The sequence below is a fragment of the Perissodus microlepis genome, chromosome 1 (assembly GCF_051167445.1).
Source record: "Perissodus microlepis isolate ML-2025 ecotype Zambia chromosome 1, ASM5116744v1, whole genome shotgun sequence".
In the NCBI taxonomy this organism is placed as follows: Eukaryota; Metazoa; Chordata; class Actinopteri; order Cichliformes; family Cichlidae; genus Perissodus; species Perissodus microlepis.
The window spans coordinates 14,311,027-14,338,408 of NC_140461.1; the positions used below are offsets into that span (position 1 = coordinate 14,311,027).

Here is a 27,382-nt window from a genome sequence, read left to right on the forward strand (position 1 = left end):
GTACCTTGTCTCTTTTTGATTTCTTCTTTACATCTATGCTGTTTTTTCTGCTCTGATTTCTGCATCTAATTAGTTGTCCCCTGTGCTTCCTCACTGTGCAGTATTTCGTAAACCCTTTAGCTTTTGGCTTTTTCATTGTATCAAGTGTGGACACTTTATATCGTTGAAGTTTGTTGTTGTTGTTTATTTGATTTTTTTTTTAAATTTGATTCTTGATTCTTCTTGAAATCCATTGCACATCTCTTCTCTTAGATTTCCTGCTATTTCTTTTCTATTTAAATTTGATTTTTTTTTCTCTTTTCTGCACTTTTTAAGCTATTGTTTGTTGTACATTTGTCCAGTCTCCTTATTTCTTTTATTTGGAGCTACTATTTCTTGTTTTTTGGGCTCACATTTCCTTGCACTTATGCTTGTGTCTCATTCTTACGTAGTCTTTCATCATCTTAAATATACCAATCTTGGTAGTTGGACTGAATATATGGACAAAATATTTAAGCTGATAAAAAACTAGATTTTGAACCATCAGTGTTGCTCATTTTAAGTCATGAAATTATAATACTTAAATTTTCAAATGTCATCCTGTATTAATGTAATTTCTCTCTGTCATTTCTTCTCATGGTTTGGGTTTTCTTTTTTCCAGTATTAATAATTTGATCATATATATTGTGCATAGCATTTCAGTGCTTTACTTGTTAAACAAACAGTGCCCTTAGTTAACGAACAATAAGCTTTAATAAACAGCCTGGTTTCTCTACACAAAGTGATGCCATTTACTTTTTTGGAACAGAAGTAGGACTGCTGACTAATTATAGATGCAAATTAATTATTTAAGGAGGCTCTCATTTGTTCTTCTTTTCTTTTTTTATACTCCAGGTGTGTGGTCGAAGCACAGACACCTAGTAATAAACACATCTGCAGTGGAGCTGTACTGGGATGAGCCATCCCAACCTAATGGACACATCTCCCAGTACAGGCTGAACAGAGACAGTCAAACTATTTTTACCGGAGACCACCGTGACCGGAATTTTACGGACACTGGACTCTTGCCAAATCACAGGTAAAGAGGATGAACTCACGCTCATTTATACATCCAGGAATATAAAAACGTGTCTCCATGTAGACGTCACACATACAAAAACACTTGACATGCAGCTTCACAATTAATCATCACTGCGTTTGTGTCTTTATACTTGGATCACCCTAATTTAAAAGCATTCCTATCGCCCAATCCACGCCTCTCTCAGGACTGCACTCTGCACATGTCTGTTTGTGTCATTTAATGAGCAAATATTTGACATGCCAATGACTGATGCAAACATTGCCACGCACACAAATTAAAATCACGAATCAGATCTGGCTTTTGCTTGCAGACAGCAGTGAAGCGTTGATTTTGTTTATCTGTTTATTTTCATTTAACCTTTATTAATCCATGTCTTTTTTCCAGTGCGGATGTTCTGTTTTAAATATGGGAACGATACCTTCCACTCCCTCCTATTTTGACTCTCCTGTTTCTCCTCGAGCTTCTCTCTCCCAAGACAATTTCTCCTTACCCCAAATAGAATTCCTGGGATAACACCCTGCAGTACTCCAATCTCCTCTATGTGTGAGTGAAAGAGAAAGAAGAGAGAAAGAAGATAGCACTGTATGTGTGTGTGACGTTTAATTTTCCTTAATTCCAGATAGTCTGCCAGGAGGCATACCTGCTCCGACCCTTCGCTTCTCATCGCTTGTCTCGCTTCTGATTCCTTTCTCTTCCTTCTCACCCTCCCTCCCCTCCTATCCTTTCCTTCTTACCTCATTCCCTTCCTCTTCCCCTTCTTTTCCCAATTTAGCCCTGCGCCAAGAATTACACAGGGAGCACCGGCCCCATTATCCAGACAGACTTGTGTGTGCATGTGCGAGTGCACACGCTCACATGACTTTGTGTGTGTGCGTGTGTACGTGCGTGAGACTGCTCAAAGTGGCCATTGATTATTTATGACAATGTTGATTAGCTGTCACTTTGCTTCAGCAGCCCAGGAAGTGTCTAAGATGACGAGAGAATTAACCTATTCCCTCTGGCTGGCCCCGCAGGACACACTCACACAGACACACACACACACACACACACACAGAACCAGATTCACAGCCAAACAGATGCAAATGCCTCACTCACCGATTACCTTCTCCACACACACACAATTTTACTTTTGATATCCCAAGGCGCTGTTTACATTTAAGTAAATATCTTCCAGTGATGAAGTGTTTAACTTCATTCTCCCACTGAAACCTTATGCCATCATAAAATTCTCCCTCTCCATCACTCTCAGTCTCTTTTTCACTCTCTTCCTCTCAGGATTTCTGTCCCTCTGTCTTTCTATCTCTCCTTGGCATAGTCGGTGTGTCTCAGTGAGCCACATTTATTTATGTTTTGTGTGTGTGTGTGCGTCTGTGAGAGTAACATATGAGTAGTTTTAATACCTTTTCCTGAGTGCGTTCTAACCCAGTGCAGAGGCACTAATGGCCTCCTGTTTAAAATGCTCTGTACAGGAACAATAACCCAACACCCGCTGCCTATTAACACATGTGTGCTAGAGTTTATAGCAAATTAAAGGCTTTTAATGTTAAATGGTGGCCCACTTACACAGCTAATGTAGGCTTTAGCACCAACCAGCCACACGCTCTTAAAAGGGAAATCTATCTTATGATGTCATTGTCAAAAGAAGTAGAGAGTGGGTCGCAAGCGGCAGCAAGACAAATGAAATCGAGAGAGCAAAGGTGTATAACAAATGTGAAGAACAGCACAATGATAGTTATTACAGATAAATAGAAAATGGTACAGACAACCTTTAAAGTGTTGAAAACTATCTTTGCTAGCCTTTCTTCTTTATAGAGTTTGTTGTTTATGTAGTTTAATCATTACATTTATTACAACTTTTAACCTTTATGTTTGTATTTTTTAGTTTTTTATTGATATTTACAATTTATTTATTATTTTTTATCATCCATTTCTGAATTGGCTTCATAGTGTAGTAGTTTACCCAGTCACCCAAAACATCCCCTTGCGTATCAAATCGAAATCGAGGCATCGAATGTAAAAAGCTGTGGTGACCTCTCGCAAATAAGGAATCAGCTAAAATAAGCTACTTCCTTCAAATATCTCTACTGTAACCAAACAAATACTTGTGGACTTAATAAAAAATATTTGCACATTTGTCTTACTAGATGAAGATGAAGAAAATAATGCATGTGAGGACAAATTTCCTGTTGGTCTGAACATACAGAGCACAGATTTTCTTATGAAGTTCATAATCTAGTAAGATGAAACTCAGTAGGCTTAACTCAAAAAAATTGTTGAGATGATATTATAAAGATAATAAAGATATTACTTTAGGGGGCTGGTCATATTGCATATACATTAGTAGAGGTTTTCCATTTGTGACTAGAAACATTGGGGAGAAGAGTACTGAAACAAACTGCGATTCACTGTGATTTTCAGGATTTGGTATCTAGCAGTCCTTCTGGTTTTTCAACTTTCTTCTTCCTTCAGCCCGAAAGTATATTTGAACTTGTCTTGTGCTCTATATGGGTGTGGTAGTTCTTGCTAGAAAGAGGTATGACTCTGAGAAGAGAGAAGGCGTGGTAAAAGAGAGACTTTGCACTACTTGTGCAAATTCTTTTCTATTTTTGATGTGTCCGAGAAGCACATTATCAGATATCAGTCATCTCATCAATTGCCCAAGCCTTCATTTGTTTTACCAAAACTGATTTCAAGCTTTAATATCTCTGGTCTCTGCTTTAAACCAAGGTGTCAAGGAGGCCTTTATTACATGTTATAAGGCTTATAAGTCCTCTCAGCAAGCAGTGTTTTAATAAAAGTCTTACATTCTTCTGCTAATGCCTCCAGTTCTACCACATAAAAATGCTTCTCCTTAGACTGCACTTGCATGCTGTTTCCCAAGAATAAAACCTACACTTACGTTTGTCATATTACAAGTAACAAATTGCCCCTGTGGTGTTAGGAGATTAGTGGTATGCTCGGTTCATGAGTTGTGTTTGTTCGTGGCTCTTTGTTAATTTGTGCTGCTCTTAGTAGATTGCACTGGTCATTATTGAAATGAACAGGTTGCATTTGCTTTAATGTTAACAGATTTGTACTGTTAGTAGATCATCCACAGAATTTTCCACTTCAATTGTGGCTTCACACTGATTTACTATGATTTACTACATCAGTGAGACCATTGCGTTTGCACAGCTGGGCTGATTTTCATTATAAAAATGCAGGGCAGCTGAACTACCCAAAGTTTGTTCTGGCTGTAATTTTCTTCTGTTGCACAACATGCACCGCATCGCTAAGAAGATGCAAATGAACAACCATGTAGTATGTTTTGTAGCATGTGAGTAAGACTTGAGTTGATTGGATGCTTATGAAGGACAAAAGATCACTGCCACAGATGGAAGAAAAGTACAAATAGAAATGTTGCAAAGTGGAAGTTGCTTATTAGATAAATACACTTGAATACTTGATGTATGGGAATACATGAAGCCTGTAAATAAAGTAAACAAATTTCAGGTCATATACTGACAAATGCTAAGAAATGTTATGGTATATCAGCCTCACACTGTAATGTCTGTGTTGCTTTCTCCACACCCTTCTTTGCCCCACTATCTATTTAGGTACTTGTATGAGCTGGAGGCTAGTACGGGGGGTGGGACTGGTGTGAGTGACAAATATGTTATACAAACACCAGTCTCATGCCCCTCTGGGATCCCACCTCCGCACAATGTGACAGTGTCAGGCCCCTACTCCATATCTCTTGCCTGGTCCCCTCCTGGTAAGTAGCAATCTGAATGAAAGGACACATGGATGGATGAAAGGCTGGATGGCCCTAAGTGATATTCTGTAGAGTGTATTAAGTTATTTCCGTCAGAATGGTGTCAAAGATTAGACGTTTATTTTAAGTTCTAGTTGTTCTCTATCATTTGTATATTTAAATTTGCTCCTTGGAAATACTATTTATATTTTTTAGACATTTCAACTCAGAAACCAAGCTTAGCTTGTTACAACTGGTGATTCTTTAGTGCTGTGAATTTATGTGCTAGCTTTCTTTACAAGGGACATTAAAGATATTGTTTCATGAAATCAGAAAAAGGGTGGCTCACACCCACGAAAAAGCTCTGAGTACTCACCTTCTGGCCTCTCAAGACCTGGGCACATACACAGGCATACATGAGCATACACATAGGGCTGAGTTTCATGCTTATGGGGCAGTGATTGTCTGCCCTAACCCATCTATCATTGACTATTACTCTCTCATTAGGCTGATTTCCTATCTCAGAAACCGCTTAAAGGGCCAACTAGCAAAGACACTTCACTTAGTAGTGTGTGTGGGTTTGTGTGTCTTTTGTTTTTGTATATTTTTGTCTGTATTTATTTATGCATCTTTATACGTATTTCATTGTGTATGTGCACGCGTGAATGTGTGTGTATGTGTGTGTGTGTTTGTGTGCACCATTGCAAGATATTTCCATAGGCAGGCCTATTCTATCGTCATTATGGGTTGATTTTAAAGGTGAGGAAATATCGGCTGGGTTCTCACGCTTGGTTAACTCCCTGAGCCCAGAGTCTGGAGTGTTTTCATCTTGTGTGTGCATGGGTGTGTGTGCATACCTGACTCTCTTGACAGTGTGTGTGTATGTGTCTGTGTACATGCACCTGTGTTCATGTCTTCAAATGCATACACTGACTGCCAAAGCACTGACTTATGGCTATTAAAAAGGCATTTACTCGAGGATCAATTCCTCCATCGCGGTGTTGGTGCCTGTATGTGCGTGCATGTGTGTGTGAGAAAATGTATTGAATGCAGGCTTTTAGCTGTATGGAAGAGAACATGCATGAATTGTGTGTGTGTGTACACCGTGTGTGTGTTAAATACAAGATGATAATGCAAGTGATAGGTTTTGAATTAAACCTTTACGGCATTATTACGCCATTATCGCTCACACATAAACACCTCCACGCACATGTGTGTATATTATGTGAAGGTGTCTTACCTCAAAGTGTGTCCATTTAAAAACCTGAATGTGCTGAAGTCAGAGATGTGTGTGCAAAGGTTTGTGTGTGCATATGTGAGTTGGGGGGTGAATAATTGAAGTCTTTCATTTGTCTGGTAATCAGTTCGTTCTCGAGATATCCAGAGTTCATGAATGTTGAATAACCCATCACAATACAGTTGGCCTGAATTATGGAAAAACCTCCTGTGAGAATATTAACAAAGTCCAGGGGCATGTGTGTATGGGCGTGTGAGTGTTATCTGTATGTATACATTTGTGTGTTTTTGTCTGGTTCTAAGGCCCACAGTGCTGGAATTGTTAAGCCAAAACTTCAGAAAAAATTGGGGAAAAAACAGCAAAAAACTCAGAATATTTTTTTCTTTTTTTCTTATAAATCTATCCCAGTAAATGACATAACCACCTAAAGGTTATCATATTGTTTCTCTTTGCACAGGTCAACTAAATAACAGCCAGCCTGTGAACTACAACATCCTGTTAAATCCAGGGAGTGAAGATGCAATAATACAGCATGCTGGACAAGACCTGCACCTCACTGTGACAGATCTAAAGCCTTTCACTATTTACTACATAAGAGTGCAAGCCTGTCAGATAGGTATATATTTTTTAAGTGCATGAAGTACCGATCAGGTAGATTGATAAAAACTTTATGGCCATTTTACTTAGTTAAGGTGTTGCTGTTGTGTCTCTAACCATGTACCAGAATTATTTCTGATTGTTCTGTTTCATATAGAGGGCTGTGGAGTAGGAGATGGTGTCTTTGTGCGGACGTTAGAGGCCACCCCAGAAAATCTGCTGCCCCCCACAGTAAAGGCAAGTGAAGCCAATGTTCTGGAGATTCACTGGTCACCACCCAAGAAACCAAATGGACTCATCACCTCCTACCATATATACAGGTAACAGATAAACAAATATAGTACACTGAGACATATGGCCTGGCTTTGCCTTCTTATAAATACCTGTTCTTTTCTCCTTAGGAATTAGGATGTAGTTGTGCTATGAGACTGTGCTTTGTCCAAAGGTAGTCTTGTAGGTTGAAAAAGTGTACAGTGCATTTTTGAGGCATGTCATTGTTCTATATATCGACTGTTTGCCAGTATCATCAGTACTTACACCTAGAAGTGACTTTATCAAGTTATAGTGTTATAGTGGTATTCGAATTTTTTAAACCCTTCTGAATTTTCTATATGTTCCCATAAATGTATCGCATAAAATAGAATCAGATTTCAAGTCCTGCTGGTGGATCTATGATTAAAACACAAGAACATGCAGAAGCCACATGCAAGGCTTTTTTCACATTCTCATACCTACACTGTGTTCATGTGCTCAGAGTACCAATTCAGACTGTTGAACCAGAAGTAGCACACATACGATTATTACATATAAGATACATAACAATATACATATTTTCCTTTCTATGCAGTAATGGATAAAAGTTTTAGTGATTATACTTTCAGATAAATGTCTATTTATTGTAACCGTGTGTGTGTGTGTGTGTGTGTGTAGGTGTGTGTGAATGTGCATCATTAATACATGCTGAAGGTCGTGGTCTGCTTGTTGACCAAAGAGTTTGTGATCTGTATGCAGGGTCAGACCAGACTAAGCCCTTTAAGTCCTCAGGAAACACACATTAGCATAGCAGTACACACACACACTCAGTGACACATCTGGCATGATCAGACTCAGGCAGACAGGGACTTGGATAAAACAGGAAAATCTCTCTCTTTCCGTCTCTCATGCACACACCTGAAACCCTACGTAATCAGACAAATGGGCTTACCAAAGACATCAGGGTGCTTGCATCAGCTCATGGCTTATACAGAGGGTTTAAGATGTGATGATCCATTTTTTATTTGAATTCCACACAAACTTAGTGTCTTTATCTTTAGAAAACTGACTTAAATATGTGCAAAATTAAAATAGATTTGATATAGTTGTTTAATTTAAAAAAAAAGAGAAACATCACCAAAAAATTGAATATTTAAATTTTTAATGAGGTGTATATAGTATGAAAGTATTTAAAGGAAACTGATGAAAAGCTAATACAAGTGTTTATTTTCTCTTAGGCGTCCATTAGGAACAGAGGAGGAGCTGCTGGTTTTCATCTGGTCTAGTGGGCCTCTTGAATTTTTTGATGCGAGTCCTGCTCTTCAGCCCTTCAGCTACTATCAGTACAGAGTTCGTGCCCACAACTCTAGAGGCTCAATTCTGAGTCACTGGGCTTTGGGCCAGACATTAGAGGCAAAACCACAAGATATGGCCGTTCCCATTGTCACTCCTTCGGGTAGGTTCACCAAGTCACATGAAAACCGGTATTTATTAGAGATGACCTCATTACGATTTTCTTTTGCCAGTTTCAATTTACAATTATTTTGTGTTTTCTTTTTAATAAGTATAACTGAGATCATAGTATAGCATCAAGTCAGTTAAATATCTGAGATATTGATCTGGTTGGTAGTAGTGGAGGGGTTTGTTTATCACTTTTAGCTGCTTTAGTGTTGATGAACTTAACAACAGGCAAATTAGAGGGGAAACAATGAGACAAAAATCAAACAGGAATGATTTTACAAGTGGAGGTCAGTGGCATTTTTCCCTCCTGATCTTTTCTGGGGTTTTTTTTCTAGTTTTGGATTTAGCTAAATTCATTGTCAGTACTGGTATCACAAGGTGAGACCCCTACAGCATCTTGCAGCCCACTGGTGTGAATGTCTCTGACAAAATAGTCAGACTTCATTTGGGTGGTCTGACATCCTCCAGTGGGCCCTTTGCTCTCTGCCTAGCACCGTGGAGTCCAGTTGACATTTTCCATAGAATACAAGAATTGGCAGGTTCACCGCTGGTACCCTGGGCTTGTCAAGAATAACAGCAGGTTCACAGTGAGCACATATGACATATCTGAAAGGATCAGTAGAAGGCATGGAGAACATTATGCTGCCTGTATCATCGTTCATCATGGCCGTTTTGGTGGTGGGTCAGCGATGGTCTGTGGAGGCATATCCATGAAGGGACATACAAACCTCTACAGTCTAGGCAACAGCACCCTGACTATGATTAAGCTGAAATCCTCTGACCCACTGTCAGACCCTATGCTGGTGCAGTGGTGCCTGTGGTCCTCCTAGTTCATGATAATGCCCAGCCTCATGTGGTGAGAGTATGTAGACAGTTTTTGGAGGATGAAGGACTTGATACCTTTGACTAGGCCCACCCTCGCCTGACCTAAATCCAATACAGGGGTGGCCAACTCCAGGCCTCGAGAGCCGCTGTCCTGCAGGTTTCAGATATCACCCTGGGTCAACACACCTGAATCAAATGATTAGTTCATTACCAGGCCTCTGGAGAACTTCAAGACATGTTGAGGAGGTAATTTAACCATTATATCAGCTGTGATGGATCAAGGACACATCTAAAACCTGCAGGACACCGGCTCTCGTGGCCTGGAGTTGGCCACCCCTGATCCAATTGAACCCCTCTGGGCCATTGTGTTTTGGTCCATCCGATGCCAGCAGGTTAAAACTCAGATTGTCCAGGAGCTCAGTGATGCCCTGTTCCAGTTTTGGGAGGAGGAGGACCCCATCCATCATCTCAAGCCATGTAAACAAACAAACTACTGAGTATTTTCAGGGTCTTTGAATTCAGCCCTCTGTAGGTTGATAATTTTCACTTCTATCGCACGATATGGCGTCCTTTCATTCTTAACACATAACCCAGTCCATATCAGTGCTGATATCTAGTATCATTTGTTTTGTGTTCATTTTATTTTTTTATTCAGTGTATTTCACCTTACCAAACAAAAGCAAGTGCAACAGATTTGTATAACAAAACAAATTTCCGGTGCCTACATAGTATGTTTATGACTTCGCCAGGTAACAGGACGTGAACCCATTTCTCTTTTTCGCTCTTCTCCAAAATTTTCTTTGTAACTGCATTCATCCTCCGCTCATACCGAGGCTGCTGGCTTGTAGCTGGCTCTAAGCTCTGGATAGTTTCATCCAGTTTTCCTTTGTTACCTTCTTTAAAATGTCCGTGTTCAGTTAGATGACAGTCATTTAAGTGTCTGATTAGGTTTGTTGTCACATATGTTTTCGTGGCGCTCTGTCCCTATGATGTACTTTAGCAAACTTTGTGTCTTGACTCACATTTGCATGACTAACACGTATAAAAGTATCTTGTATTGATTTATTGTAACAGTTCACCATGCTACTTTGACAGGTGCGTATTCAGTCCACCTAAAATGGAGTGAACCAGGACAGCCCAATGGTCTCATTTCCCATTATAGGCTGGTTTACAAGAAGCACCAAAAGGACCCTACGCTCAACTCAACTATTGTTACTGCTCTCACTGTAGAGGTAATCACACACACACACGTGCATGTCAGATGTCATTCATACAATAAATGTAAAGAAATTTGGACTGTACCTGTGGTGCTTGTGCCATCTGTTTGCCAGTGAGGGGCCTGAAAAGACATAAACACACGCTGCCCATGGTCTGCTATTCCCAAGACCACTTCCATAATTCTGTATCATGCTGGATGCTCTAACATATCAGAAATACCAGTATGAGCATGTTTCCTGATACCAAACACACACACATATACAAACACCTTCATTCCCATATATATGCATATTATTAATATGCATTAATATGCATATTATACATTAACAGCTGCCATCTACTCTCAAGTGTGTGAATGTGTGTGTGAATGGGTGAATGACTGGATATGTAAAGCGCTTTGGGGTCCTTAGGAACTAGTAAAGCGCTATATAAATACAGGCCATTTACCATTTATTTGAACTGGCAGCTCAGCCTGCAAACTGAGTTCACCCAAAAGCTGCAATGAGATATTTGCCAGCACTTGCTGGCATCCCCTATCCACCATACATCTATACGTGTGTGTGTGTGTGTGTGTGTGTGTGTGTCTATAATATAATAATCTGTCTGTGAAAAATTTCAGTTAGTTATCCATTTAAAAATCAAAATTAATTCAAGAGCAACCTGGTTTTAGATAGCTGGGTTACTTACCACACATAGGAGTGAGTTGTGGTTTAATTCCCAGTTGCCCCGACCTGCATGTCATTCTCCATCTTCCTGTTTTTATGCACTTCCCAGTCTATTGACACAAATACCACAAAATAATCTTTAAGAAGAAGCTAAAATATAAACAACTTGAAAACATTTTAACATAAAATTTTTGTATAAAAGGAACAACAGAAGGAAGGAGAAACAGACTGAAAGAATATGGTCAACATTAAAGCAACAAGAGATCAAAGAGGTAGATAGCTGCTAAAGAAGTTAAGAATGAAAAGAGCTAGAATGAGTGAGATGAAAAAGAGAAGGGGAAGGGATAAAAAGACAAGTAAATGAACAAGCAGGGAACGAGACAGAGTGATAGATAGGAAGGTAAGGAGGAGAGCAAAAGAGAGACAAGGTAGAAGTATAGATCTATATTCTGTCCATATGTGTGGCCTCTTCTCCCTCTGTGACCTTTGGCTTGTCACTCATAATTAATACAAGATGTAAATGGAGACCTTTCACCTTCTCATTGATATGGAACACTCTGTGTTTGTGTGTGCCTGTGTGAGATTGTGTGTGTGTGTGTGCAGGAGGCTCATTGACATGGCATAGACTTATTTTGGTGGCGGTCATTTGTCACGCAGTTGTCTTCACCACATGCACTGTGTTGTTTAGGAATACACAAAGAGTGTGAAAATTAGAAAGCCTTTAGGTGGTTCAGGAAGAGCAGACTTTATCTGAAGGATTAAAATTTGGGTTTTGACTTTGTTCGCTTTAGCATCATTAATCAAGGATTCGATGGCAAAAAAAATGCCTAAGTCAGGGGTGTCCTGTGGGACAGAACCAGCCTGTTAGAGTCCAGCCCACTGGATGGCTTTGCAAACTTTGTTTCTGTCTGAAATGTTAATTTTATCCAACCCAGATGTCTGAATCTTTATTAGTTTTAGAGCCTTCTGACTGACAAAATCATTCCCTGACATAATACACCAAAAATACGTGGTTGGGTCAAAGATCTGTGTTGAGGTGTGTCTTCAATTTGCAACAATTTGTGTAGTGTTTTTGTATTATGTAACAATGGTTTCATCTTTGCGAACAGCTGCAGCATCTATTTGTACTTATAACATTAAAAGAAATGTAGGTTCCTCTGTCTTTATTTTACTATTTAATTTTCACCCCTCAGCTGCAAAAGACTGTTGGGTATTGGAATCATACTGACCTTGCTCTCAAGGTCAAAGGTCAAGTTTTCTGAAAGTCTTGTGAATGCAATATCTCGAGAAGAAAATCACGTAGCTGGATCTTCTAGGAGGCTGAGTGGTAGCACTGGCAATATTTTTTTTTTCATTGAAATTTAATTTAGATTAAATCGGGTTGATCTAAAATAAGTTTGACAGCCCTGCTAAATTAATTGTAAAATATGGGTCATAACATTAATGTGAAGCACATGAACAGCTTATATTTTGTTTTCATATTAAACAGTCACAAACCAGTCTAGCACTTCTCCCTGTAATATTTTGTTTCAACCCTTAATTAAGTTTTTCCCTCTAAAAAAGGGATCCAGTCTTTCACACTCTTCATCCACTTCAATTTCTTTTGTGCATGTAGTAATTGTGCATATGTGCATGTGTGTGTGTGTGTGTGTGTATCCATTTGGTATGTGTCTATTTGTGTGTGTATTGATCTCAGGCTGGGCTGGGAACCCTGCTCTGTGCCAGCTTGGCTGATTAATGGGGTCGTCATGGCAATCGGACGGAATGAGGGTACGAAGCGCAGGCGGCCTGCCTCGCTAGACACCTACACGCCGCTTGGCACACACACTGTCTCGCGCGCACACAGAAATTCACTCTCCATGCTTTACACCTTTCTGACAAACATGCTTGTCACTCATTCTACCCTGTCAGGTTGTTTTTATTGCACGGTGCTTCATGTTTTGGTTTTGGTCGGGTTTTTTGTTCTCCTTTTATCTCAAGTTTCTCCTTCTTTGTGTTCACGTGCTGTTGCTACTGCTTCATTTTTTGACAATATCACTTGAGATTCTGGCCACCGGTAATCATTTTGCTCTCAATAGCTCTGGAGAAATGCTTTATCGAGTAGATAAAACTCTATTTTCGCTCGTGTTCAAGCTTTCCACCTCAACCTCCCCACAGCTTACTTCTTTTTCTTCTTCTGATCACATCTGTCACTATTTTAATCTCTTTTGCTTTTTTCTGTCTGTTCCTGTGCGTTTTCTTCTTCAAAACTTCCAGTCTCTTCTGTGGCTGATTTTCTTGTTTCTCTTTAGTGTCTCAACATCGTCGTTCACCTTACTCTTATATCTTCATTTCCCCAGCTCGTCTCTCCACTCTGCCCTCGTCTCTTTCCAGTTTTACTACCTCTTTTATGCCTTTCACCCTTTAACCCTTCTCTATTGCACTCTTTCTTTAGCTACTTCCCATACTCCCTTTGCCCCTCCTTTTCCTCTTTTTCCTGTATTTCTCTCGTGTTTCCCTGCCTACCAACTCCCTCTTTCTCCTCCTTTACTCTGCTGTCCTTTCCTCCCTCCCTTGGCTATTCCAGATGTTACACTGTGGCCCTTGGGATCGTTGGTGAAGAGAGACCACAGGCATATGTGTATTCAAATGTGTGTGTGCGCATTACTTTGTGTGCATACATATGTTTGAATATGGTTGTGTGTGCTTGTGCGCACGCACAACATTTCTGTTTGTGTGTGTATAATGCAACAGTGTATGTGAGTGTGTGCGCGTGTGTGCTGTATTAATACATCCCATTGATCAGAGCAGGACCCCTGACAGTCATCATCCCTGAGAACCATCTGGCCGACGCCTGACGCTCCCTCACCCAAACAGAAGCTGACACCCTATTAATCTGCTACCGCCATGCATACATACGTGTGCGTGCATGTTTCTGTGTGTGTGAATGAATGAATCTGTGACAGTATGTGGAAGAGACGGTGTAAAAGGTTATGTGTTGCGTACACGTGAACATTTTCTCCATGTCTGTGTTTCTGCGTACATGCTTGTGCGTGTCTGTGCTCCACAACTCCACACCGTGCACACACATACGGAGGTATACACGCACCACTCTGCCATCCGCCAACAACAGCCGGCGCTGAAGGGAGCTGAAGGGTGCTTGGAAATTAAGGTTATTACACAAATTGAGCCATATGGTCTAAATATTTCAGAGCTGAAATTTACTAGGCAATAAAAATGGCCCCTACCTCGGTAATGGTGTAAATTACAGCTTAACCACCAGCGCTAATGATGTCCTTCTGTACGCCCCGTAACCAACCGTACATGAAGGACACATTGTTTAAAAAATACCCCAGGAAAAGCGAGGGAGAGAGAGGAAAAGGGAAGAAGGGATGGGGATAGATGGGGAAGGATGAAGTGAAGGGGGGTAAGGAGGAAGTAAAGGAACTGAAGGAAGACAAGACTGAGGGAAAGAGAAATAAAGAGAGGAGTGTAAGAAAGTAAGAAAGTGATTAATATAGAGAGTGGAGAAACAGAGAGAGAGAGAGAGCTAGCAGCATGTTTACAATCTGTTAGTTTACCATTAAGAACCCGTCAGAGAGTGTGGGACAGCGAGGGCCAGCCGGCGAACTGTGTCTTAAAGCCGATACGAGGTTTCACAGGGTGTGTTTGTGTGTGTGTGTTAGGTATGCCATCAGCATGTGTGTATTTAGGCATGTGTAGTCAAAAGATGTAGAAGGATGGACGTTATCAGAACATGCGGTGTGTTTGTCTCCAAACATGTTGAATATTATGTTACAGGTCAAAAAAGAAACAACCCTAAACTCATGATGTGAGTATGTTCTATGAATTCAATAATTTAGAAATATTTAAGCATTTCAGTACGTTGGCACTGAGTTTGAGATGAACATATCAGTTTGCAAAGTTCTTAGGTCAGTGGTTCCCAGCATAATCTAAAAGGTCTCCCCTTGAACAACATGACCACCCGTTTGTCCAGTACTTGGAGAGTACTCTAGTTATTTCATTGATTATGTTTAATGAACATTTTCAACGGTATATTTGTTATTTTTAGCTTATAATTTCAACTGTCAATCCGTACATTTAACAATTCCCTGTACTTATTGGCTACCTTCAACTAAAAAATGACAGCTTACTTTTTAAAAATGTTAGCTACGTGTTTATCTAGTATGTTTAGCTAACAGTTTCTTTTTGTTTATCTCATTGCATGCCTGCTTTTGGCAAGATATTTTAGCAGTTTTTTCACTTTTGGACTTTATTTATATATTTGAATCATATTCATTAATTTTCTCTGCCTATTACAAATAGGCTTTCTTTTAGTTAACTGTTAACGTTTCTGCTCCAATATGTTCAGGTCAACTCAGCTCCTCAAGTGAAATGAAAAAGTTTTTGGGCTAAAGCTCCACAGGATCCCTGGACTATCTTGCCCCCATAAGGATTTCTGTGTTGTGCTTTTCCCAGCTAATATCTAAAGCAAACATTTGAATGCAATAGGTTTAGCGTCACCAAATGGAGGCTTACTTCCTGAGGATTCACCTCTCCTTACACTTTATAAATATAGAGTAAGTTCAGAGATTACTAAGTCAGCTTAACATAAAGACCAAGCAGAATATTCAAGCTGATTTGGCTCCTAGTAACAAAATTAGCCTACCAACAGTTGTAACACTCACAAATTAAACCTTTCTACTTCCTTTGTATATTTATTTCTAAATCCAAGTTAAAAACAAATAACATTCTCTCTCACAAAGTGGCTTTGAGACGGTAGTGACTTTTAGGTCTCCAGTGTGACCTTAAATTTGCAACAACAGAAACAAATAAACTCTTTAAGATTCGTTCTCAGTCCATGTATCAGAGAAACAAAAAAAAAAAAAAAAACCACAGTTACGTGAAAGGCTAGCAGTACCTTACGTGCCTGACCTCTTATGATATGGGGCAGTTCTTTAATGTGTATGTGTTATACGTTTTCTAAAGTAACTGTCCAGTTAAGTTTTTCAGCCACCGTCATGAAAAGAAAAGATTCTCCATGTTACTGCAGTTTTATCCTTGAAAGGGTATACTTTTATTCAATTAATGTAGAAGATATACAGATGTTCATACATGATGGTAAATCTAAAAACAAATAAGTTACATATAAACGGGCAAAAAGCTTTACTTGTTGCATTTAACCCTCTCTTAACTTGCTGCTCAGCAATCCTTTTTGCATCACTTTAACCATAAACCAGCAAAAGAATGTGGCAGTATAGGGATAACAAGGCTTTGCCCTTGCACTCAGTGACACCCTTTAACAAATGAGGAAGAGAAAAGAGAGGAGGGAAGAGAGAAATGCAGAGCTGAGTGTGCAGAGAGTGAGGAGAGAGACATGAGGAGGTTAAGAGAGGAGGAGGAGACAGGTGAAGTGAGGAACAAAGGATTAGAGGAGAGAGAATAAGGAGACTCATATGCAGAGTTTGTTAGGCCCTCGGCCTATCAGACCTCTTAGTTAGAGGTCTCCATCTCTGATTGGAGGGCTCTCAGCATTCTGGATAAACAGCCAAATAATCAGGCTGCAACACTCCCTCCTCTCCTTTCTGCAATCTTTGTTTCTACTCGTGGGTTGTTTTTTTTTTTTTTTTGCAGCTCCTCCCTCTATCATTCCATACTGCCCATTCCTTCATCACTGCATGTCCATCTGGAGTTTCCCTGCTTCTGTGTAAAATTACAGTTTTTATCTTATGCTCATCCACAATGCTTGCCCCTTCATTCCCTCTTCTTCTAGCTTCAAGTGATTTTTTTTTTCAAGTGAGTTTACGTTCTTACTTCCCTATCTCTTCCTGCTCCGTCGCTCCTACACACACACCCTCTTTCGCTGGGTAATGATAGGTTGGTGTTATTGTGTGTCTGTCTGTGAAGAGGCCACACCACCCAGTGTAGTACTCTCCACTTTGAGTCGGTGTTTAGTACTGCAACCACAATATGATGGTCATCACTTTAAAGGAATGCTGAGAGGGTGCGAATGTATGAGAAAAAGAGAAAAGGACTTGCTATATTTGTGATTACTGACTCCATTCAAATCTGGCGAGAAGCATGTGGGAGTGTGACAAGTAACTGAATATTTGTGTTTGTTTTGGAAGTGGGGACTATTTAGTTTTGAGGAGTCCTTCCTACCTCTCTGATGCTGTCTCACACCATGGGCATATATATATTTGACACTTAACATAATGTCTATCGATTGGTAGGGAAAAGATGGCGGGGTTGCCAAAAAGCCTGTAGGATTTTTGTGATTCTGGTCAGTCTGCTGTTTCCATCAAGTGGATTTTTAAAACGCTCCCATTCACCTCGCAACAAACAATCATTTCATTACTTTCGATGTTTTTTGTAAAGTTGCGATAAAGAAATATTATTTCCTGAAACATCCTCCAATTTAATTATTATTATGTTTGCCATCAACAGCGATCCCCTCATTTAAAATTGTGTGTATAAAAAATATTTTTTACTTTTTTCCCATTTTTTTAACTAGCTTTAAAACATAAAACAAGAGACATTTTTCTATTGCCTTGTTTTATGGAATAAAGCTTAGCTGAAAATATATCATTAACATGCTCTCTTATTTTAATTTCACAAGAAATCTGTGGATTTTTAGCATGCTGACCATTACTCATTATAATTTGTCCACTGGTCTTTGGCTGCATCACACACACAAATATAAACACGCGCACACACAAGAATATATATACACACTAAATATGCTGTTCCCGGGGTCCAGAGATGCCAGAGCCAATCATGAATGTCTGTGTGAAGTGGGCATGCCTGTTCCAGACCCCTGCAGTCCCTCTCTACATCTGTGCTGGCCACAGACATAACACATGCCTAATGGCCACTCCGTGTGTCTGTGTGGTGTGTTTGTGTATGTGTGTGTTTGTGTACGTGTCGCACAAAGGTCTCTATGTGTCAGGGTTTGTCTAACGCACCCTGACTAGCAGGGACACCCATGCAGGGCATTTTGCAAACAGACACAGGGCAATTGTTCCAGCAGCATTGAATTAGGCATGCACGCATAAATATGCACACACACACACACACAAACTTGGCTTGAGAGCTTGGCATGGGGGTGCAAGAGATCAGTGTGTGGTGTACTGGCTCACCTCAGAAACCTCTGAAAACAATTACTGCTCTCACAGGGCTGGTCAGGGCACAGCTTGTACTAATAGGCTGGACAATTGAATTGAATTGAATTGAATGGAACTGAACTGAATGAGATGAAGTGATTTGAGCTGAATTAAGATCATTTAAGTCAAATCTGATCTTAACATGTTTTATCACATACATGAAAGAAGTAAGACACACAATAAAAAAGCTGAAACAGCGTGGTGCTTTATTATCTCTGCAGGAATTAATATGACTGAGCAGAGAGGCCAGAGAAGGCCTGTAGAGACAAACGTCCTAAAGGCAGACCAGTTGGACCCCATTCATCTGTCACTAGGCATTGTTCTTTGATGTATTTTCTTGGGCGCTCATCTTACGTTTACCTATTCTTTTATCATGCGTGGGTTCGATACAAGGAGTGAAATGGAGTGTTTGTGTATGTGCATGCATGTGTGTAGCCATATGCTAATGCTGGTCTGTCTCTGTCTCTCTGCGGGGCCTAGAACTGTGGCCTTTGTGAGATAATCAGCATAATTCTTTTGACAAATACACATGGTTATTCTTAATTAGTATCACACACTGTCCCCCTGGCTGCGGCATGCCTCTCTACCTGAATATCATGCATACCCACAGATGTGCAGTCTCACACACACACACACACACACACACGTGCTTGAACAGTTCTCGGGACACATTGGTACATACAAAACAAGATGCTCCACATGTGGCCTTACTTGAGTAAATAAAAACAGATACCAGTACATGTGCACATGGTTTAAGGAACACACATGCAGGCTGGCACTTTAATCTAGGCACTCAGTCCACAGGGCCTCTTCTTTAGCTCACACACACACACACAGGAGAAGTCAGAAGAAAGATACAGAAGATTGAATAGATTGCTTCTTTGCAGTCAATGTTAAGTTGTGTTGAACCATCTAAGATCCAAGAGCTCTTTAATGTATAAATTAGCAAGACCTCTTCCTTTCTTTTCTCTTCTTTCCTGATCATTGTCTCCATTTCTGTACTTCTGTCTTGTTTACGCTGCCTCCCTGTCTCTCTTTCTTTCTCTTGACCTCCCTTTCCCCCTCTCTGTTCTTTTGCATTTTGTATGATTAATTGGTGACTTTGATCATCCGCACACATATGCACCAGCCCATGCAGAGTGAATTTAGCTTGACAAGAACCTTTTCCTTTCATATCTTAGATTGCAGCTTCCCCCGTGGTCCTTTAGAGGTTGGCTGTGGGTTTGGGTGGTTTTTGTTGGCAGTTTTACTTCTACAGTATGTAGAAGTACAAGTGTAATACTTCAGTGTTTCACAAAGTGGAATACTTTATATTTTGTAAAGTACTTGATACATGCAGATTACTTACCATTTGGAAGCTGGCCCCAACATTGAAATGAGGTCATAAATACCTATTGCTGAATTGGAAGAAGCAGATTGGGAACTACAGTCCCAGCTGTATGGTTTTCAGTATTTTCATATATGTGCTCCCACTGATTTATCTAGTGGATTAAATTAAATTTACCTGGTAACTTTCAGTTCATGTCATGATTTATTTTGTAGTTTTTCATGTATGCCATTACCTACGCATTGTCAGATACCTTAAAAGTATTTGCTCGGTGTGGCTGTGTTTGTCTTTGTGTGGCTTTGCACGCTGTGTGTGTATGTGAAAGTGCATGTATGAGAGAGGAATAGTTATTGAGGGAGCTGTTAATGTAATGTAATAGTTGTGTGTTTCAGTGCTACACTGTTTGATTACAGCCTGTCTGCGTGCCTGTGTGTGTGAATTTCACAGTGCTTGATTGTTGAGTGTGTGCGTGTGATGTAGCGAGCAGGCCGTTAATGTGGTGTGTTTCAGTGATAAAGTGTTTGAATGTATTGCCATCTAGAGGCATGTAGCAGAGTCTCCACGCTCCTATAAAATCTGCCAGCGCCAGATGCTGCTATTGACAATGTGCATATGTTAACCGCTTTATAGGCCACATGCCTCACATATTTCACTGGCTTTTAAGGTAGAGAGATCTCTCATTCCTGCTCACTTAATCTGTCTCTCCCTTTTGCCACATCTATCTTTTTTTTTCTCACCCGCTTTAGCTTTCTCCCCTCTTTTTCTACTTCACTCAATCTCTCCATGTCTTACTCTTTCTCTCACCCCCCTTCCTCTGTCTCACCTTCTTTTATTTGCTTCATCAGTTATTAACTTACTCACCTCTTACTTTTTCTCTTTTAACTCTCTGCCCTACATTACTCTACTGACACATACTTTTTTTTTAATTCCACTGTCTTTTTTTCCTTTGTCTCCATTTCTCTCTCCCACCACCCGTTTCTCTTTCTATCTCTTCCCATCCTTTCCCCACCCTTTCTCGCTCTGTCCCTCCCTCCCTCTGTCTACTGAGAAGTGCTGTGATTTGCAGGAGGATTTAGCTTGTGTCTAGGTGTCTAGGGGCTTATTAATCCTATTTTACTGTGGATGAAAAATATGTTGGCTTCCAGACATGAAAACAGTGAATACATGCATTCTGGTTCATCCTTGGTGCCAAGCTACGGTGATTTGTCTGGGTTTTCATTTGACTCAGTTTGAATCTGAGTCTTTTTGATCCCTTTGACGCTGCATTGAAGTGGGTTACCAGTTAATCTCTTTACATATGCTCGGTTATGTGAAAGCATACAGTCCTGAACAGACAATTTTAACTGCAGACTCAACTCTTGAAAGAAATGTAATCTCCTGTGTTGTATATCCACACAAATATGTTCACACACACACATTGAAAAACATCACTCTCATACCTGTTTCAAAGCGCACAGTCATAAACAAACACAAAATCAAATAGGCAATGCTACATCCTGGAGCCTGGTGCTCCCAGACTACCATGTCATCGCACGCTAGGGCCTTTTGAAACAACAGTGTGTCTCTTATCAATTAGTAAATGGTGTTCCCTCTGTATCACACACACGCATACACACTGCCCCTGTGTCTGCCAGGGTGTTGGGCTAGGTCCCACTGCCTAAAGCTACTGGCAGACATCCTGTGCCTGTGTCTGTTTGTGTATGTGATATGAAAGGGTGCATGTGTGACATAAACACACAATCTGGAAGCTTTGAATTCACCCATAAGGGACAGCTGTCTGCCTGCCAGTCTCTCTCTCTCTCTCAGTCTCTGCCACTTTCCTGGTGTCTGCTTACCACTGCAGAGGATGTATGTTGAAATGTTGATATGGCAAATCCCAAGTTATGTCATCTTAGCTTGCCATTGTTTCAATGCTCCTTTTCATTCCATGTTTTAATGAGTAATGCTCTGGTTTTTATTCATGCAGGATTTGTTTGTGTAACTAATTTTGTCTCTCCCGTCTCTTGCTTTGGCTCTCTACCCGCTTTCATGTTAGCCTTTATGTATCTGCCATTTTTTTCCTTCTTAACGCCTGACCAATTATTCTGTTGTCTTCACCCAACCATGTCTTGACCCCACTATTCTTCTTCCCTGTTATCTCTTTCTCCAACCTTTTCTCTCATGATGTTACCTTTTTATCTCCTATCTTTTTATATCACACACTGCTCTTTTTGTCTCTCTCAGGATTCACAGCTAGAGGCAATAGTCTATGGTCTTGAACCATACAGTCAGTACAGTCTACGAATAGAAGCTTTGAATCGGGCAGGTAGGTTGAATTTGTTGAGAAACTAATTTAAAAGATGATTTAGACCAGCTACTGAACACCCCCAATGAATCTGTCCTGTAACTTTTCAGGCAGCGTGTCCAGTCCGTGGGTGGACATTAGGACCCTGGAGGCTTCTCCAGCCGGCGTGCCTAACTTCACAGTGGAGCAGAGAGAGCAGGGCAGGGCGTTACTGCTCAGCTGGGATCCACCACAGTCTCCAAATGGAGTCATCACGGTACATCGATACACATAAGAAAATCACTGAGCATAAGATGTGGACCAAGGTAGTTACGGCAATATAGCATACATAGACCCACATGTGAAAGTCCACAAGACCCCCAGAAACATGAAGCACAATATCTCAGTGTAGTTTATATGTGCCCACTTCACATATTTTTTTGGTGTATGCTACATGTGCAACCTGCATCTAAAGTCAGTGCTGTTCGCATGTCCTACTTAAACCCATATGTTTCATATTTGTCTTTAAATTTCTCTTCTTTCTCTTGTCTCCTTTTGCAGATGTATAACTTGTACAGTGAGGGGAACCTAGAGTTCAGTGGTTTGTCACGTAGTTTCCTTTTTCGGCGTTTGGAGCCATGGACCGTTTATACGCTGACTCTTGAAGCTTGTACCTCAGCAGGCTGCACACGCACCCCTCCTCAGCGCATTGCCACAGCAGCAGCACCACCTGCTTCCCAGTCTCCCCCTAGGCCTCTCTTTGTTGGCTCAGACCAGGTGTCACTTACCTGGGGCCCTCCTTCTCAACCCAACGGGCCAATTAAAGAATATTTCTTACTTGGGAGGCGTTTGGAAGAAGAAGGGAGTGGGAGAAGTAAAGAAGAGGATATTGAAAGGGGAAAAGTAGGTGAAACTCTTAAAATGTCTAAATTTAGAGTCAATCTGACCAGTTGTAGGAGGGCTTGGTAGAATATACTAGAGGTCCCAGTTTATAAAATCTTGTTTTATGTCCTGTTTTTTTATTGATATATATATTTAAAAAATATCACAGTTTACGAGGTTAACAATTAAAATTGCATTAATATTGTGCTACCAACAGATCCTCTTCAGAGAAGCATCCCCACGACAGGCTGAAACCTACTCCTATACAGTATATGGTTTGCGTCCATGGACACAGTATGAGTTCAGTGTCTGTACTTATAACCCAGCTGGGCACACTTGCAGCCCTTGGGTAACTGTAATGACCAGACAAGCCCCCCCTCGTGGCTTAGCCCCCCCAACAGTGAGTCATCTCCAGGGCCGGCCCAGTGAGGTAGTGGTGTCCTGGACTCCTCCTTTGGAGCCTAATGGAGTACTTCAGTCTTACAGGATTAAGAGAAACAACGTCAGTTTCTCTTTCAGTTTTGACCCCACTGTTCTCAGCTACACAGATGAAGACCTCCTGCCTTTTTCAGCATACAGGTATTGCTTTTTTTGTTTGTTTTTTGTAGCCATACTATTTTGTAGTTTCTGGTTAACAACTTTATAAATGTGAAGACCAAACTTCATTTTATTTTGCTTTTGTCCACAGCTACTCAGTCATAGCCTGCACGTCTGAGGGATGTATCACCAGTCCTCATACAAACATCACAACTCTAGAGGCTCCTCCTGCCATAGTGGAAGCTCCCAGAGTGGACAAAATCACATTCAATAGTATGCATGTTTCCTGGAGTAAACCACTGACACAGAATGGAGAGGTGACTCAATATGTGCTGAAACTTAACAACGAACAGGTTTATCGTGGAAGAGACCTAAATACAGTGTTATCAGGCCTGCAGCCACATACATCATATACACTGGTTCTGCTGGCTTGTACTAGTGGTGGATGTACTGCCAGTCTCACAATGTCCACTTCAACAGAGGAAGCTCCTCCCACTGGCCTGTCTGCCCCGACACTTAAGGTTGTGTGTTTATCTTTGACTTGTATTTAAAACCTTTATTGCCAGCATTTATTTTCTGCTAGCGTTGGATATTTTCTATTTTATAAATTGAATTATTTACCAAATATTAAACACAACTGGGGAATCTGCTTGATGTGCTTTTATGTTTCATTTGAAGGTTACTGGCCCAGAGTCAGTGGAGATTAGCTGGAGACCACCAGGGCACCCTAATGGCATCATCACAGGGTACGAACTCCGCCGAGATGGAGAAGTTATCTATGTTGGCACGGAGACGCATTACCACGACTTCATACTTTTGCCAAGCGTGGAATACAATTATGTTGTCAGAGCCAACAACAGCAGAGGCGCTGTGAGCAGCACAGTAGCCACTGCAAAGACGCATCCATCAGCTCCGTCTGGTGTGGGTCTCCCAACGTTAACACCTGTAGGACCAAACCAGGCAAGTCGTCATTTATTTAGTCATTGTGAGTGAAGCTGAATCAAGATCTTGTTAATGAAAGTTTTCTATGCTGTTCTTTATCTTACTAGGTGAGAGTAGAGTGGCAACCTCCAGCCCGTCCTAATGGAGACCTAGTGAGTTACACTGTTTATCAAAGAGATCCAGTCCAGCTCAGCATCATCAGCACTGATTTCACTCCACAAGATAGTGCCTTCTCAGAACGACACACTATTCTTCATGGGCTGGCTCCTTACCACAGGTCAGTCAGTCTCCACGACTCTCCAACCTTTAGGCAGTAAAACATATTTATTTATTATTATAACTGTGTGTTTTTAGATAAAGTTTGACAGGTAGCTATATATGCTCAGTGTAGCTTTTGCTGGTGTTATAGTTCTGTTTCCCAAACTGGTTGCAGAAATGTTTAGCAACTCAGTTTGACATTTCAATGGACAATGCTAACAGTAAAACTTCAAAAATTTCCAAAACTGAGGGAATCGTGTACAACCGATTAGTCGCTACAAGGAACAGTTTCACTTGGTTTTACTGTTAAAAAAAAAAAGAATAATTTAAAATTCTAAGAATCTATTATGTTTATTTAAGTCTCTATATTATTATTTACGTTCACATGGACAATTAAGCGTACAAACCACAAAACAAAAAACTTGTACGGTGTAATGTGAAATGGACAGAATCAGTGATGGTGGCTTTTCAAAGCAGGAAATCAAAAAAAAAAAAGAAAAGAAAGAAAGTCAACTTTTAACATTTTGACAACAGTGTGGACCTACCATTGTACTATGTATTCCTGAGTAAGGGTGCATGTGCAGTTGGCTGGCTATTTCTGTATACACATAATGTGTGTGAACCCACAGGACTCAAAACATGTGAGCTCATCAGCCTTTTCTATATGACGTCTCCATGTTAATGTTCTGTTTTTCCCCTGTTTCTGTTTTCTATTTGTGGGCAGGTATGAGGTGAGGGTGGAAGCTTGCACAGAACTAGGTTGTTCCTCCAGTGACTGGTCATCTATACTCACGCTGGAGGCTCCCCCTACTGGACAGACAGCACCACTGTTAGACCTCCAACCTGACAAAGACACCAAACTACAGACCAGCTTTCTACTCACCTGGTCCCCTCCAGCTCAGCCAAATGGTAGAATCCTGTATTATGAGGTGCACCGCAGACTGGATAGCCCCACGGCCACCCACAACAGTGATGCAGCAACAGCTGTTTACAGGAATTCCTCTACTACATGGAAAGATAATGGACTCCACCCATACACTGTATACCAGTACCAGGTATATTATTTGTTTTGGGTAGAAAAGAAGGTTTGAAAGTGTTGACAGTAGACATTAGTAGCCACTAGAATCACAAACATAAAGTATCTTTTAACATTTTCAAATGATTTTTTTTAAATATAGAGGTTGAAGGCTTGATTCTGCAGAGCACGAGTACCCTGCTTTTTGTCTTCTGCACAAGTCAGATCACACACACGCACACATAAAGCAAAAAGACCACTCTCATGCATCAACTGGTATGACATCCATATACTCGAACAATCGCAGACACACAAACACACGAGTAATCAGACAGGTGTTAAATGGAGTGGTCCATATTCATGCTGTTGTGCTCGTGCATTGGTACACTAATTGACAGGTTAGCCCTTTGGAAGCAACAATAACATTAGCATTCCTGCCTGTCAGACATATGAGCTGAGGCCAGAGAACCGGTGTAATTGATTGAGTTTGCCTGATTGTAGCACCGTCTTTATTTACGAGGGTCCTAATTTATGACATGAGGAGGGAGGGAAGGAGGAGCTTTGGGAGATGACGAGTGGGCAACAGAGCCATTAATCACTGGGCCCTCTGAGCACCCCACTTCCTGATTACCAGCCAGCCAATCGAATTAACTGTTAGCCTCCTTGGTAACAGAGCTTGTACTGGAAAGACCTTTTAATGGTGACCGCTACACGTCCCCTGAGGATTTTCCTCTGGGGAATTGGGATGCATGAACAATGCGGTGTTGAGTATTGGTGAAGTCATGTGTTTTTTGTTTGGGATTTTTTCTGTCCACGTAAACATAAGTGAGTGTCTCAGAGTGCATAGAAACTGTAAACATTTATAGATATTTCATCTCACCATGCGTTTCTCTGTTTTTCTAAGCACTAAGTGATGTTTTCTTAGTCAGTGTATTGATCTGTCTTTCTGTACACACTGTACCACTTACCTGCTTGTTTGTTTTACTCTCTGTCTGCCCGACTTTATTTAGCTGTTATGTCGTGTCTGTTACCGGGACCTCATCCTTTCTCTCTGTGTTTCAGGCGTACACAAGGACAAGTCAGTTCAGTTTAGCACACCACAGCACAGAGAGAGAAATCATATTAGGCTAATTACACTGGGTCATAAGCTTCTATTGACAGCTTTATGCTTGGTTTTAATTACTGCCCACTTTCACACAACTTAGCCCCTTCACCTCAACTAGATGCACCCGCCAAGTAGTACCGTCAGCCTATCAGAACACAAAGTTTGATTCCGCAGTCCAGCCGTCCAATAAAAAGGTTGGAATACTATCTGGAAGTTTCCTGAAGTCGTTTGTTGCCATGGTGGCTCATTTGCTGCCACGGAAACTAACAGGGTATATTTTTATTTTTTGTCTAATAAACCAAATCATGGCCCAATGGAAGAGGGGAGGACAAGAGAGGAGAGGAAGCAGTAAAAAGTCTGTAGATGATATAGGGACAAGGAGATTAGTTCTATCTTTTAGCAGTGGATCAAGGGCAAGGTGATCTGGGCTGACTTTAGCTGTGAACTTTTTCCTCCATTCCGTCTATGTGGCACAAACTTTTTAATCAAACCACAAAAACCGTGCATCTCATTGAAGCGTACACTGTGTTGCTACCAGGGTAGGGAAAAGATGGTTGTTGCTGGGTAGAAGTATTTTATTGCTGCAGTTCATAATTTCTTATGGCAGCAGTAGCAAATTTGATTTATACCATCTCAAGCAACAAGTCATGTGACAGTTCCTGCGCAGGATCTAAAAATGCTGCTAAGAAAATTCATTTAGCTGATGCTATTGCTCTTTTTTTCAGCCTGTTTAAGTGTGCTGTCTTTGTTCCAAATCCAAATTTTTATAACAGTAAGAGTAAATGTGACTGGCCACAGGTAACACCGTTGCAGGAGAACATGCAATCAAGGCCATAATTAATGTACAGTAGAGAACTAATTAC

The 27,382-nt window shown here is 40.7% G+C and overlaps 1 protein-coding gene across 5 annotated transcripts in view; it reads left to right on the forward strand.

Annotated features, from left to right (window-relative positions):
- The window catches only part of ush2a (Usher syndrome 2A (autosomal recessive, mild)), a 214,996-nt gene that overhangs the window by 177,905 nt on the left and 9,709 nt on the right, over positions 1–27,382 (forward strand). For all 5 annotated transcript variants that reach the window (XM_084931033.1, XM_084931019.1, XM_084931025.1 and 2 more), the window contains 14 exons: positions 874–1,057; positions 4,657–4,814; positions 6,488–6,646; positions 6,785–6,947; positions 8,118–8,335; positions 10,261–10,397; positions 21,741–21,822; positions 21,912–22,057; positions 22,342–22,683; positions 22,880–23,241; positions 23,351–23,720; positions 23,878–24,159; positions 24,249–24,418; positions 25,124–25,454. In XM_084931033.1, coding sequence (XP_084787159.1) covers positions 874–1,057; positions 4,657–4,814; positions 6,488–6,646; positions 6,785–6,947; positions 8,118–8,335; positions 10,261–10,397; positions 21,741–21,822; positions 21,912–22,057; positions 22,342–22,683; positions 22,880–23,241; positions 23,351–23,720; positions 23,878–24,159; positions 24,249–24,418; positions 25,124–25,454 — 3,104 coding nt within the window. The remainder of the gene's footprint in view (positions 1–873; positions 1,058–4,656; positions 4,815–6,487; positions 6,647–6,784; positions 6,948–8,117; positions 8,336–10,260; positions 10,398–21,740; positions 21,823–21,911; positions 22,058–22,341; positions 22,684–22,879; positions 23,242–23,350; positions 23,721–23,877; positions 24,160–24,248; positions 24,419–25,123; positions 25,455–27,382) is intronic.